Source organism: Mya arenaria, chromosome 7 (genome assembly GCF_026914265.1).
Source record: "Mya arenaria isolate MELC-2E11 chromosome 7, ASM2691426v1".
In the NCBI taxonomy this organism is placed as follows: domain Eukaryota; kingdom Metazoa; phylum Mollusca; class Bivalvia; order Myida; family Myidae; genus Mya; species Mya arenaria.
Genome location: NC_069128.1, coordinates 10,916,101 through 10,932,034, shown reverse-complemented (window position 1 = coordinate 10,932,034; position 15,934 = coordinate 10,916,101). Strand labels below are relative to the sequence as shown.

The following is a 15,934-nucleotide window of genomic DNA, read 5'->3' as shown; positions in this document are numbered from 1 at the left end:
GATGTCATATGTGTTTTAAACAGGTGCATCAACATTTGTTTAAAAAAAAACAACAACATCGTTTTACAAAAATCATATGATCATGTGATCAAATACACAGAGTGTGGTTAAAGCAATAGGCGAAACAAAACCTTCTATATAGCACTACAATACAAAGCAAAGACTAAACAAAACAAGACCATGTACAAGGCAAAAGAGTAACGTAAGAGATTTAAACTAAAAATAGTGGATGGAGTCGAAAATCAGAAGAATCACACCGCCAGAAACAAAAAAAATGACTAAACAGAATCACTATAACTAAACATAAGTGGAATTAAACTGTAATGAAACTAGGCCTGAGTCTTGCTAAAGGATCTAACGCTTGATAATTACTTACTTGGTTTGGGGCCTGTTGAAATGACAAGACTTAGAATTGTACAGAAGAAAAGATATGGAAACATGTATCACAAACATTGATATGCATTACTAACAAACGTACCAGGCGAACAATTGCTATACAAACATTATATATTGCATTGTTTAGTCTTAAAGGGACTAGCTAAAGTTTGATGGGGTCAGCCATCATTTTTAATTGCTTGTGAAATGCAAAGATAACGTTTTTTTATAGTGATGAAACAAACAAGTTATATTTTGTTAAGAATCATTTGAATTTCAAGCAAGTGATGCTCTACTTTGCCAAAACGTGTTAATAATGTTATTAACATTTTAATGTTTTGTGGACGTTTTGTTGTCCATAGTGTGAATGTTCTGGATCTTTTTTTTAAAATGGTGTTCCTTATATTTTGCAAAGATTGTCAATTATCATTGGCGTCAAGAGATAATATGATTTCACTAAACGTAAGTGGAATCAGATTAAATGGAGACATACCACAATCGCCACCCTCTCCAGCACCGAATATGTCCTCCTCAAGACCCTGTAGTTCTTCGAACCTCCGGACGTTGTACAGATATTTGTCCTTGGGTTCGGACGCCATACCTTCGACTTCACGAGTGTCCGTCAGGGAAATACCTGTAGGGGAACAGCAATTTTCAACACGATATTATAAGTATATTTTTATATCATCGTCGGATAATCACGAAACTGTACTATTCGATGCTTCGTTGTGTACCGTGGGCGATTTTGTCATATATCTCGGAATAATGAATGATTAATGAGGCAGTTTCAATGGTTGAGCAAGGTATCTGATGCGTTCCCGTTTGAAATATTCTAGCGAAAGCCCAGAATCAAACCGTGTCCTTTTTTTCAGTACAATAATATTACACAACAGTCAAGTCCACTCCGCCATGAAGGCTACTGGCACCACAGAGTTATTAAAGAGCATTTTATTGTAACAGTCGAATTCATTGGCAGACGAGTTGTCTCCTTTGCCTCATGCATATTAATTAAAACGAGAATTGTCAGTTAATTGCCCCACGGTATTTATGAAGTTTAACAGAATTTAGTATCGTGGATGCCGACGAAGATATTCATATATACTGGTATTGTGATGGCAAATATGTAATGATACGTCTGATCTCAGTTGAAATAAAGACCAAATATGCAAACTGTTGTAACGTTATGTGTTATGTTCTTTTGGCCATTTATTTAACAGTGAGCAATAACCTTATAAATGATCAAGGTCATCAAGCATCAAAAGTAACAGTAAAAATAATGGAACTGTTAGGGAATTTACGTATTTGTGGATCGGATTCATTAAAACGTACCGATCACGTAGACTTCTATATCTTTTGACCTTGCAGTAACCGCCTCTTTAATTGTTCTTCTCGAGTTGATATTCGACACACCGTCAGTAAGAACTATCGCGACGTTTTCAACACCTTGTCGGTCACCATTCGCTGGTGTAAACATTGTTTGGTGCATCGTCAACAAAGCATCTGCTGTGTTAGTGCTTCCATATATGTATGGAATTTTATCGATCGCATCTATCACTTGAGCGTTAGTGGAGTATCGGTTGAGATGGAATTGGATCTCAACTTCAGTACTGTATATGAGTACACCGACACGAACACTTCCAGAATCGATATCGGCGCCTTTGACAATATCTTTGCAGAACTCAAGCATTAATTTGAAGTTTGGTTCCGTTACACTCGTGGAGGCATCAATTATGATGACTACGTCGACACTTGAAAGACCGCATGATGCTGAATAGAATCAATATTTTATTATATGGTGAAAAATTGAGAACAGTCTACATACTATAGCATTTGTTTTGAATTTCATGCCACTGCCCTTTATCAGAGTTATCAGGGGGGGGGGGGGGAAATACACGTTTCGAGAGCATGGACATCTGCAAAATGTGTTAATGCCCGAGTACAAAGACAATGTTCAAGTCCGAAAAAAGGTTTCTATCATTTTTTTGCATAAAATATATAGACTGAAACATACTTTTATATGCGTTACGATGGAATAGCAAACTAGTTTCACTGTGGTTATTTTCACTGCATTTTACAGATTGGTTTCCGTCTTGTTTAACCTAACGTTCACCATGCCGGGTTGAAAATTTTGAAGTGACGTTAACAAAGTTAAGTCAAAACTAGATTGTACTTGGAAAACATTATCATGTTTGGAACAGGCACCCTGTTGACTTTCGATGTTAAATCAAACTTTATATCGATAGATGATGGTTTGTTGCCTTTGAACCATTTTCTCACTAATGCATGAAATCGCCGAACAATTTGGCTGTATTATAGATATAATGTACCTCCCTTATCGGTCTAAAACAACACGATAAACGCCCTGTTCATGTATGCTTGCCATTTAAACCGTTTTTGCAATAATTGTACTTCCCATAAATTGGCGTTAAACAATAATATAAGATCTTTGTAACACTAAACATGATTTGTAACAGTTTCCCTAGTTTCCCTCAAAGTTATTACGTTTTGAATCTGTTGTAATTCTACCACTTTAACCGAAATATGATTTAATCATATTTGATATCAGAAATGAACATAATGAAAATATAAACAGAAACTTACATTTAGGTTTGGGTGTAGTTACGGGTACAGTAACGGCTTCTGAAATAACAATCAAGGTAAGGATTAATTTGTGCACCCGCCATATTTCGAAATCATTTATTATTATTTAAGCCAAAACAAATCAAAATTCGAACAAAGACTCAGATTTGAAGTAGTGCAATACATGTACAGTACCCTGAACACTCCGTTCGCATAAAGTAACCCTAGTTTAGATCAAGAGCTTTTCTTTACATTTCATTAAAAATATCAAAGGTTATAATATTAACAGAATATTGCATGATTCAAATAAACCCCATCCTGACTAAACCATAAACCTTAAAACAGAGTATATCTCCCCAATAGTAGCGTTTAAAATAGAGGCGTTAACTTTAGATGGCGAGCCATGTGTAAACCACAACACAACACTATGAAAAAATATATTTAACGCACGTTTGAACCCGAAATCAGAAACAAATAAATCTTACTCTCTGGACACAGGGCGCTGAATATTTTCCTGTCGAGTCCGACAAGCTCATCAAAGGTCTGCACGTTAAAACTGTTCTCGGTCTTTGGAGTGTTAGCTATTCCATCCAGCTCCCTTGTATCCGTCAAGCCAATACCAATCGCATAAACATGAATGCCTGCAGTCCGAGCATCCTGAATATTAAAGATGAACTCTTACTCCCGAATAAGAATTACCACAATTTAAACAAATGTTTTAATAAATAGAAAAGGATAAATAAATGTCGAAACTAATGGTTCTTATGAAGGAAACAAAATTTAATTTGAGAAGAAGGTGCAGAAAATACGGTATTTCTACCTTATGCAACGATAGTAGTTTACAGTAAATCTTTTAGCACTCACCAACCATTTAATTGATTTTTGTGCGTTTCCAGCTTTTAAATATACGGTTTCAATCTTGTAATTAATATATTTAATAAATGCATAATTTAAGAAGTAGCTAAAGGTTTATCACTCGTATGTATTGATTTTGAATAAGAGTGTCACAATCACGTTATCGTTTTTGCAATTGCATCGTATATGCAAAGGCACCACGTAAACATAAGACAAATTTTTAGTTTAATCATTTTGGCAAGGTATGGTTTATACAAAAGCATCAACTAAGTAGAAAACATCTGTTCATGGATGAATTCTTGCTTAAAGTTTTTTCGTCTCCTTTCTGGTTGTCTTATACAGTCCATGCTATATTAAGTAAAAAATTCATGACAAATAATCATTTGTAAATAGTACCTTTATGATCAAATATTCAAATTATGTTTATGTTTGAAAATATCCGGTCATTGCTAGTATTTATATAATACTGGTCTAGTATTCAATATTGATCTTACTTGGATGTAACAACGATGTAGCTAATCGGATTACTTGTTTTTTATAACTGACCAATATAGTGAATGCAGTCAACTATATTTGGACATAAGCTTGACTTAAGCAGCATATTGAATACCACCCTTGGCCTACAAAGCATAAACTACACTCACATCAGCTTCTGATATGGTTCTCCGTGAGTTTATATTAGATACGCCATCGGTAATGATAATTCCAGTATTAGGAACGTTGGGTCTATCGCCATTTCTAGGCGTAAACATTTGTGCGTGCATTGTCTGAAGGGCGTCGGCGGTGTTTGTACTGCCATAGATATACGGGATCTTGTCTATCGCGGCGAATACGTCAGCCTTTCTTGAGTACTCGTTGAGATTAAAGATGACTTGAACCTCTGTACTATAGATTAGGATTCCAACCCGTACAGCCCCTGTTTGTGAGTGCATATATCTTTCATATATGTGTATTAATATCCTCACAAATGTATAAATGTATATAATTATATTTAAATATTTTGTTCCAAGCTAGGACTCATTTTCGAATTCGCTATAATAACAATAATTGATCAAGACAAACAACTCAAATTTTGCAATGAAAATTACGAGTAATTGGACAAAGAGGAAAAATATCAAGCATTATTAAAACAAAAAACTAGACTTACAGATTAAGATAGATTTATCGATAAGACGTTACTCGAGAAAATCTTTCAACTTGTACATGTAAAGAGGATTATAGTTTTACAAGACAAACTATGTCTAGAACATAAAGCTCTGCATTGGAAAGAAACAACGAAAACACTCAAGATCGTCTGAAATATTACCCGAGTCGATGTCAGCATTTTGAAGCAAGTCTTTTGTAAACTGCAACATCTTGTCGTAATTCTGTTGTGTAACACTGGTCGATGCGTCGAGGATGATCACAAGATCAGAGTTGCCCAATGAACACTTGTTGGGATCAACTGGAATTCCGAATCAAGTACAAACTATTTTAACAACAGGTAACATTGCAGTTCTAATGATACGTGCATAACTAATATCGGTGGTTGTTTTTAGTTTATTGTTTGTGTTAATGATGTAAAATAAAATAAAATTTCTTTGTTATTATGCTATAAAACGAAATACTTTTTGTTATGGGCACCACTACGATATGGAAAACTATGTAAAATGTTAACAATTTAAAATAAAAACTAAAATCTATATGCATGCATTGAAAGGTATTCCGTTAAATTAAAATCACAAAAGTTTTCAATTAAAATTAGTACTCGAGAACTTAGGAAACAAAGGAAAGTAAAAATTAGTAAATTTACCAATAACCTCTATTGCATGCAAACATTAACTGATTTGCATAGCTTTTGTATTTGTTAACTTTGGAAGAAACAGAACATTCATGCAAGAACAAGAAAAGTGCTTGGCCAAGAGAAAACGCCTTCGTGCCGTAACAAAACGCTTACCGAAACATGTAAATCTGCCGACAACATGGCAAAAATGCGCTTGAAATAGTGCGCGAATTCCACAATACAAGTGACAAAACAAATGCAAACACTTGGTTGACATGTGGAAAAACAATAATACGCTGAGCAGACCTCGCGAAAATACCCGAACTTGGAAAAAATGTCGCAAAAGGCGCAATAACGAACACATGAAATCGCCGCTTATATTTGTATGTCGCTTCAATTTCCTCTTTTAAAGCAACGCAAATATGAATGCGCAGATGACGTGGTGCCTATTATTTAAAAATAACGAACACAGAACACAAACTGCGCAATGCCTGTCGATAACCGCTGAACACCGTAGATCACGCTTGAAACAAATGCAAAGACAATGGTTGACAAGTTGCTCTGCTTCAAGGTTTAACCTACGCCACCATTTTGCCATAACATTTGCTAAATATAAATAGATACATCAGGCACATATTACCGTAGATACAATGATACATTGTTTGGAAGCACCCATAATGTCGGTTTGTATAGCCTATATGATTTCTCGGGAGTACATGCACGCAGATGTTCCATACCACTGCAAATTATGTCGTACATAGTCTCCAACGTTGAAGGTAGTTCCGCAAAACTGCTCACAAGTATTTGCCGTGTTGTTTGTGCTGCTAGGTGTCCAAAGTTTCTTTTGTTTGGAACATTAACTCCAACAGAAAACAACCTTATTCCAGCTTTATTCACTTTCTGTATTTCATTTCGTACTCTGAGTCGTTCAAAGTTTTGCTGTCCATCAGATACCATAACCGCAATGTTCTGTGTATTTCGTCTATCACCATAATACGGCGTAAACATGACATTTCGTAAAAAATATAATGTCTCTGCAATATCTACATCCAGACTTGGTCTCTTTGCTTTTTTAATTGCTTCCAAAACTTCTGTTTTGTTTGTATAGCTGTTTAAATGAAATATGGAAGTATTATACGACAGGAGACCCACCCGTACCCTGTCGGAATCAATATTTGTTGAAGAGGCAAAATTGTGCATAAGTTGCACTGCTTCATTAAAATTGCTGTCAGGAACAGCATCCGAAATGTCCATTATAAATACAATGTCAAGTTCAGTATGTCCACACGCTAAATATCAAGTACAGAAAACTGTTCTTAGCCATTGCGTTAGGAGAGAACATAGTTCTTAATGCATGATCATTCTAGGCAAATTCAACCGATGAACATGAACATTTTACTAGAATAGAGAAAGATATTGATCAAAACTTACAAAGCTTGTTTAAGTCAGGGAGGACTTGCACATCTAAAACAAAATGGGATAAATCAGACAAAACATTTTAGCCTTTAATTTTGATAAAAAAGAAAGACTTATTTTACATATTAGTCCTGATAGTTGCTGTTATAAAAATGCATATTGAATTTAAAAGTGTGCACACAACTAAATATAAAAATAATTTGAATGTTTTTTTTAATACTATTAAACGTGCATGAATATGATTTCAAATTACCATTACAAACCGCTCGAAAAAATTGGTCAAGTTTCCATTCAAGCTCTTCAAAATCATTTATATTAATCCTGTTTTCAGGGATTCCTGCTATATCATCCAGTTCTTTGGTATTGTTCAACCCAACACCAATGGCTAACAACAATATCCCCTTTTGACGTGCAGCATTCGCTTCTGGTATAACCTTATGGTAATCAATGTTAGATACTCCATCGGTAATGACGATTCCAATTTTCCCACTGTTAGTTCTAGCGCCATTTTTCGCAAGGAACATTTCTTCTGAAATAACTCTAATCGCGCCTGACGTATTAGTACTTCCTGCCATGTATTGGATATCATCTATAGCATTTATTAACTCTCTCTCTGTTTTGTAATCTCCAAGATTAAATTCTATGGAAACTCCCGTGCTGAATATGAGTACTCCAATCCTTGTATGGCCGTTGTCAATATCTGTGCTCGTTACAAAGGATTTTGCAGCTTCTAGCATGATGCGAAAGTTGTCTTTGCCCATGCTGGTCGAAGAATCGAGCACAAAAACAACGTCCAGATTCTCCCCTGTGCACACTGTAAAATTGAAAATGTGAGAAAGGGGTTTCATTTAAGGCCTCTTTTTACAATCGCAGGGATTGAGTGTACGGTACGCATGCATGCAGGATATGTACGCTTTGAACTAAGTGTGCTAATTACGCTAGCTAAACATAGTATTCCTGTTTCCTATTTCACTGATAATATCCTTTATTACATTTACTCATTCGAGTACACCGTGTCATCAAACTGGTTCCCAGTGCAGGTTTGCAATAACATGTAAACAGTTAACATTTCAACCATGCAGATAACCTTTCTAAGCATGCAATTATATGTTGGTAGGTTATTCTTCTGCAGCAATATTTCTTCGCTCAGCCGCTGCCGCATTTAGTTAACGAACTGCTGCCATTGTCATCACAACTGTTACTGTAACATGTATACATGTATGTGTTATACACAAAACAAAAGCTAGTGGATAAAGGAAAAAATGAAAGATTTCATTTTTTTAACCGCTGCCCTGTTAAAGTAGGAAAGAATTGGTGAATAAAGTATTGAAATGTGAATCTGAAAATTGAAAGCCTGTGACATAATAGTGAGTTCCGCATACACCCCATTAGAAGCTTCATTCAAAGAGTGGCTAGTTATCAGCCATGGCAATAGCGTGTGCTGTCATTTCAGTGAATGGAAACAGCCAGTTATTGTAGGTGAATGGAGTTCATTTGAGAAAACTTACTCGATCCATAATTATTTGTAGCAGGTCCCTCTGTAAGAAATTCACTTAAGATTTATTTTCTTTCGACAAATACTTTATACAAGTACAGAGTAGTTTATGTTTGTTCATTTAGGAACTTTAAATGATAAAAATTCTTGGTTACTAATTGAAACAATTAGATCGTGCTTAATCGCGTTCATATTTATGCCTTCCAATTCATATATTTACGGGAAAATGACAATTAATTAAATTGTAATTTAAATTATCTCAAATTTCTTTATCAGTCATGACATTTACCGCTACATAATCTCTTGAAGACAGCATCCAATTTGTATTCCACCTCCTCAAAATTTTCAATATCAAAACGATGATCTTTGCTTCCTGCGATTTCATCCAACTCTTTTGATTGCGAAACACCAACTCCGATGGCAAATATTTCGATACCTTCTCTTCTCGCTTGCTTTGCTTCAGGTATCGTCTGTAAGGAATTTATATTAGAAACACCGTCTGTTATTATGACGCCTACATTTGAGATATTCTCTCTATCTCCATAGTTTTTATTAAAACTCCTAGTCCTCATTGTTTTGATTGCATCAGCTGTGTTAGTGTCTCCGTAAACATACTCAATGTTTTCAATCGCAGAAAGTAGTTCCTCTTTGGTATCATAGCTGTTTAAATCAAACTCGACCCTCACGCGCGTGCTGTAGGTAATGACCGCTACTCTTGTATTTCCCGAATCAATGTCTGCTCGACTAATGAAGTTTCTGGTCGCCGCAAGCATGACCTTGAACTTTGCTTCTGTCAGGCTAGTCGAAGAATCCAAGACGAACACCAAGTCCATATCAGTTCTAGTACAAACTAATAAAATATATAATATTTATAACATTTTCCCTTTTATGTCTACATCAACTATTTGATGTGTATTTGTTAGTTATGTGATTATGTATTGTTAACAATATATAGCGTAGTTTGGTTTTGCCTTATCTCGCGCAAGACTAAGAAATTTATCTTATTTACAAGTAATTCATAAAATTTAAAGGTTGATCCAACGACATATGGTTTTAATTGAATTACAGACATACGTATTTGGAAAGTGTCAATTATAAATTGTAATTTCACAGTGTTTTCTTCAAGTGTAGGTCTTTGTTAATTATTGCTTGTGATACAGCCATGACAATAACATATGCAATATGAAAAGAAGGTCGAAAACAATTTAATTGCTAATAGCATTTATATGATGAAAGAGAAAACATGTTTTAAAGAGACTCGTTCATGTTTTTGAAAAATGTTTTTTTTTTTGTATAATGAGATAAAGTGTGGAAAATCTTTAAGAGTGCTAAAACTAAGATACCAAAAGCTGCATTACCGGGACAATAAATTATGGTCCAAGAACATGATTAAGTCCCTTTCACAAAAAACATCAATAACTTACTGCCTTTTGTTTTTGTTGTTTCAATAGGAATTTCTGTTGTTGTTGTTGTTGTTGTTTCTAGAATTATGATTTTGTAAATTAGAATTCAATCGTAAGATTTTGGTTTTATTTGTTTTCAATTTACAAGCAATTGTTGTTCGTATCTTATCTTATATTAAATCTGCTCTTTATGGAAATTTTGATAACTTGAATATCAAAAAGGATATGTCAATTATTTCAAATTGCAAAGATATCATTTGAAAACTATACAAAGCAATTTACAAAAAAATGAGAATCAAGAGTGAATAATTATGTCAAATGCCTAGATCTTTAAAAACCTTTGATATATATCCGTTACGTTTAGTTCACAGACAGAGGTACAATAGCTAGTGTCATATTCGGTCATATTAGTTCAATGTCTTGATCTAAATAAACCGATACTAAATATCAATCACCTTTAGTTTACAGAGAGGGGTAGAATAAATTGTGTCGTAGATGATCATATTAGTTCAATGTAAAGATCGTCATAAACATATAGAGTATATCCAACACGTTTAAACAAAAGAAAGAGGTTAAAGAAATTGTGACAACGATTATCAGACGAATTTTGATATTGAAACAAATGTCAGCGATATGACATTGGTTCTTCATTAAGCAAGACCGTGATTAAAAATAAATCATACCGAGTTTATTAAAGCTGCACTCTCACAGATATACCGTTTTTACAACTTTTCTATTTTTTGTCTTGGAAAGAGCAAATTTTGGCGTGAACATCTTCAAACCAATGATATAAGATTGCTGACAAAAAATTAGATCGTAGTTTTTCATATTTCCGTTCGAAAATTAATGTTTTATGGCTTAAACTGTTACTAACGGTTTAAGAAAAATGCATAAAACATCATTTTTTTTACTTAAATATAAAAATCTGCGATCCAATATTTTGTCAACAGTCTTATATAACTGGTGTCCATAGATTTTCGCAAAAACTGGCTCGTTCCAAGACAAAAAATAAAAAAAGGTGGTCAAAACGTTCAATCTGTGAGAGTACAGCTTTTTTTACACCTAGATAAGAGATAGGCAATTACTTTTGCTTTAAATTAAGCCTTATACTAGTATAACCTTCCCTAAAATGAATTATTTTTTATGAACGCATAGATGTAATATAGACCAGAAGTAAGTCGTTGTGACTTGCAATTTGCATTGTTCTTTATATGTATCGCTTTTATCGCTGGAGATTTTCTATGCTTAATTCTGACTGTTTCATGCATCGTGCAAATCCGCAGGGTGAGTCGAAAACTGTGCTTTAACTATCCCATACGTGTGTGCTAGTTCGATTTGCCTTTCCGTATGATGAAGCGAAGCTTACAACACATATATGTGCACATATTTATGTCAACCATACATCTTTCGGTGTCATTTGTTGATTTGATAGAATAGGAATACATTTCATAGAAGCTAAATATGAACGCCGAATTTGTCTTTTCTTAGTGTGGATAGAACAGTAACTGAACCATGACAAGCAGATATTAGTCGTTAAGTTAAAATAACACAGGTGGGAAAAGTGACATCATGGTTTTCCTTTGTGTTAAATAGGATAATGGTGGCTCTCATTGTTTGACAAATGTTGGGTCATTAGTACAGTTAAGCTAATAAATGTATCACTTAATTGGAGAGCCTGACAATCACAAACTATAAGGTGATGAGGATAAATATATAATGCTTGTCGAGGTTTAGTTATAGAGATAGTTAATGTAATGGTTTTCGTTTTAGTTCAAGGCTGATAAAATATGTACACCATGCAGCATTAAGTGAGGTATACCCGGACAAAGGGTCTTATATATCGATTCCATCTTTTGCTCCAATTCATCGAAGTCGTCAATGAAATATCTGTTTTGCTCTGAGCCAGTTATTTCATCCAATTCTTCCGTATCGATATCAGTTATTCCTATTCCAATGGCATATATTTGGATTCCATTCCGGCGTGTTTCCATTGCTTCAGGAATTGTTCTATTACTATTAATTGTCGATTTACCGTCGGTGACAATAACAGCAATATTTGGGATGTCGGGTCTATCTCCTTGTAATTCAGTAAACATTTCATTGCGCGTAAGTTTCAAAGCATCTGCTAAATTAGTTTGGCCATAAGTATAGTTTATACTTGAAATGGCGTTGATAATATCATTTTGGATTGTATACGTGTTTAAATAAAACACAGATCTTGCGTCGTTGCTGAAAACAACAATTCCAATACGAACATGTCCATTGTCAATGTCTAATCCCCGAACGAAATTCTGAGTAGCTTGAAGCATTGTTTTCCAATTTCTTGGTTGGACACTAGTAGAGGAATCCAATACGATCACCATGTCAAACTGAGCTATACCACATAGTTTATTCACGTCTGCAAGTAATTATAAAATCATTAATGCAATACCGTTATAACCATGCATGTGCTTAACTGTTTGTTTCATCTTTGATGATACTTAAAGATGACACCAGAACTAACGTGTTTGAACTACCCAAACGAAAGAAAAACACCTTTGTCAAACTCATTCAAGACCAGATACACAGAAATATCAAACAACAGAAAAAAGACAAAAACGGACATATCTCGAAGTTAGATCTTTAAACACAATTCCAAACCCATACAACCAAGCATATAAACAAAACTTAGTCAGTATAACAATAAGATTATAACTATCCTTGCAGAAACCATCTTTTGAAATATTGAAAGTTTAGTTAATTCAGTTGCTTCCCATTGGCTGAATCATCATGTCAGTTATTCCCCTTTGTGTCAAAGTTGTCTGTATGAACAACCTTTTATCTCTTATTGATTAGATCAAATTCAAACATTTTAACAGTGGCTGTAATATATTCTGCACCAATAAGCAAGACACAAATACAATTATACATACCTTGTACGACCAAATGTCTACCATACGTTTTGGTCTATTTGACGCAAACAGCATCCACATAACTCTTGCACATAAATCAATTAAAAACTAAGGAACAATAACATAATCATAAAAATATTACGTAGATAATGAAACGAAATGCAACTTAATAAATACTTATACAACAATTAATTTAAAATATTATTTCAAAACTTAAACTTACATGCACTATTCGACCTAGCATCCAATACTGAAAAAAAAACATAATAAAATAGCATAAATAATCAAGCTAAGAAATACCTACACACAAATAATATAAATATATATTTTCCTATATGGCATATGAGTTATGAAATTCTTTCTAATGTTAAAGCATATTAGTAAATTTAAAAACGGAGGCTATGGAGTAATCGTTATTAATATTTCATGTACATAAGATACCCACAAGATTATTAAATGAATACACATATATACGAACAGTTTGCATGCAAATAAAATGACGTGTTTTATCCTCCTTTGCATACTGTTAATTCAACTCATTAAACCGATTTAAAGGAGTTGATCCGAGTAAAAGCTGTCTAAAATCGACATTTGGTAAGGAGTCCCTGTACAATCACAAAAATGACAAACAACAATCCAAAGCAAAAAAATGGATATAGAGATTTCCCACCCACACAACCATTCATGTATATTCAATGATTTGCAATCATTTTTAGTTTAACAAGAATAGCTTCAAGCGTTGACTAGAATGTGAGCCACTATACGCATATTGTTGTTTGCTTTCTGTATTAACCGCTGTGTGCTTTTCACTCCTTCCATTACTCAAATACAATTTGAAAATAAAAACAACAACTTCTAAATAAAATTAAAATACTGTGAAACACGGCTGATACACACTATCACTATTTACACACGAAAATAATAACTACCATTTGCTGGTGCTGCTATAAGACCAACTGGTGAATCACTTCCTGTCAAAACAGATCATAAATATTCGAAAACTAAATATAACACAATTCCAAACTATAAATATATATAGCGAAAAGTGTTGTGATTACTTACATTACTGACAATATAATTTACGAAAACACTTAAATTATTATACAAGTGCATACCAAAGGCATGTACGGTAAGAACTAATTTTTTAACTGAGTCTAGAATAATCTAGAATAAAAATATCTATTTTTTTCTTCAATGTTAACTATTTTTCGACTATAAAACAACCATAGCCAGGTGTTTGTGTCTACATTTCGTGAAATGGTTAGACCGGTTTCCAAGGGGTTCTGAAAAGGCATGTTGCATGTTGTAGCGGTGAACAAAGAAAGCATTCCATTGAGTGATATATAAACATCACAATCAAAACAAATAACAAATAGCATAATACACAGATGAACGGCCGAACCAATTGTTCAATGTGTGTGTGTATGTTTTGCATTGTTAAAAGTGTACCTGTGTAGTGAGCAAAGTGTTTTTGATATGAAGATACACCAATGACGATGCATATAATAGACACTGTCTGTGAGGTAAACGAACAAATCACATGGTGAACATAGAAAAACTGAATGTTTTAGTATTTCGTCTCATTTTTTATACAAAACATTTGGTCTGTACACGATTATTGCAGTCCAAATGACTTCACGATTATCCGAGCACATACCGAATTTTACAGTTTAATATTCCGTATGATTATTAATGCTCAGTATTAGGAAAATGATTTAGGGATAGTCCAAGTACACCAATAAATAAATAACGAATCCAAGAGAATTGAGCTTAGTATAAATTCGGCTGTTTGAACAGCGACATCGTCAATGAAGTCATTTTTTTCATCGACTCACATACATTTAACAACAATAAAGACCAAACACAAACGTCAATGTATTAGGAGGTATTCTTAACATAATGCGCTAATTGCAATGCGCTTTTAAGAATATGCTTTCATCTAAGCAAGCAAAATAGGAGTGTGAATATAAACCATTGATTGTGTACATTTCTGCATTGAACCTATGTGCTCAAATACCTATACAATTCTTCGGAAACAGTCCTGTTCTTACGTCAGTTAGTTTACTAAAATCGTCAACAGCAAATCTATTGTCCGACAGAGGACGGCTAGCAATACTATCCAACTCATTTAAATTCTGTAACTGAATCCCAATAGCCATTATCTGAATTCCACCATCTCTTGCAGTTTCAGCCTCGACTGGTACCATAAGGTTGTTCATATTTGATATTCCATCCGTTATTATAACAGCTAAGTTCTTCACATTTTTGCGATCACCGTTTTGTTCTGTGAACATTTCTGTTCTCATCGTTTTCAGAGCATCAGCGGTGTTAGTGTTGCCATATTCATATGGTACCTTTTCAATTTCGTTGATGAGTTTGACCCTATTCTCAATTTCATTTAAGTGGAATCTTACTTTGGGATTAGTGTTGAACGTCATGAGGCCAACACGAACAACAGATTGATCAATGGTTGCATCTTCAAGCAGGAGTTTTACGAAATTCAACATTTTCTTGAAGTTTGCGAAGCCGACGCTAGTCGAAGAATCCACAATAAATACGACATCAAGAACTGGCGGAGGGCAATCTTAAATAATAATGATACTTCTAATTTAAACCCAAAATTGAAAATAAATACAGCCCATGACAAAGGCTTTGTCTGGTATCTAAATAAACCCAATCTTTTTTTCGTTCGTACATTTTTTATAAAGGAAATAATATACTTTACTTTAAATTGATCAAAGTTCGTACTGAATGCACACGAATGTGATATTCTGTCTATAGCATAAATACTAATTTGATGATCTTAAGAGCTATATACATTAACCGGTATATAGAGTGAACATTTGTTTTAAATAAAAAATATTACAATATACACCATTCAAATGTTAAAATATTTGATGACGTTATATCATGATCGCGACGTCATGTATGATATTAATAATATATGTCATGTGTTCCTGTTCCGGATAGGAAAATCCGACCCGAGGGCACCTGCGTTGCCAGGTAACGAGGCTTGCCCAGTTACCGGCTACGCAGCGTGCCTGAGGGTCGGTTTTTTTTTATCCGGAACGGAAACACATGCTAGATATTTTTTCTAGCATACCTTAAATTACATTCCTATGTTAAGAAAGTACGTAAGAAAGCGCGTTTTGTACAT

The 15,934-nt window shown here is 34.1% G+C and overlaps 1 protein-coding gene across 13 annotated transcripts in view; it reads right to left on the bottom strand.

Moving 5' to 3' along the window:
• The window catches only part of LOC128240703 (uncharacterized), a 161,302-nt gene that overhangs the window by 58,729 nt on the left and 86,639 nt on the right, over nucleotides 1–15,934 (bottom strand). For 12 of the 13 annotated variants that reach the window (XM_052957450.1, XM_052957451.1, XM_052957452.1 and 9 more), the window contains 6 exons: nucleotides 5,117–5,254; nucleotides 4,455–4,726; nucleotides 3,441–3,612; nucleotides 2,977–3,015; nucleotides 1,705–2,142; nucleotides 869–1,009 (listed from right to left, as the gene is read on the bottom strand). In XM_052957450.1, coding sequence (XP_052813410.1) covers nucleotides 869–1,009; nucleotides 1,705–2,142; nucleotides 2,977–3,015; nucleotides 3,441–3,612; nucleotides 4,455–4,726; nucleotides 5,117–5,254 — 1,200 coding nt within the window. Of the gene's footprint in view, nucleotides 1–868; nucleotides 1,010–1,704; nucleotides 2,143–2,976; nucleotides 3,016–3,440; nucleotides 3,613–4,454; nucleotides 4,727–5,116; nucleotides 5,255–8,496; nucleotides 8,527–8,772; nucleotides 9,334–9,907; nucleotides 9,965–11,705; nucleotides 12,285–13,000; nucleotides 13,028–15,934 lie in introns of all 13 variants that reach the window. The other variant, XM_052957463.1, reaches the window with a different exon arrangement.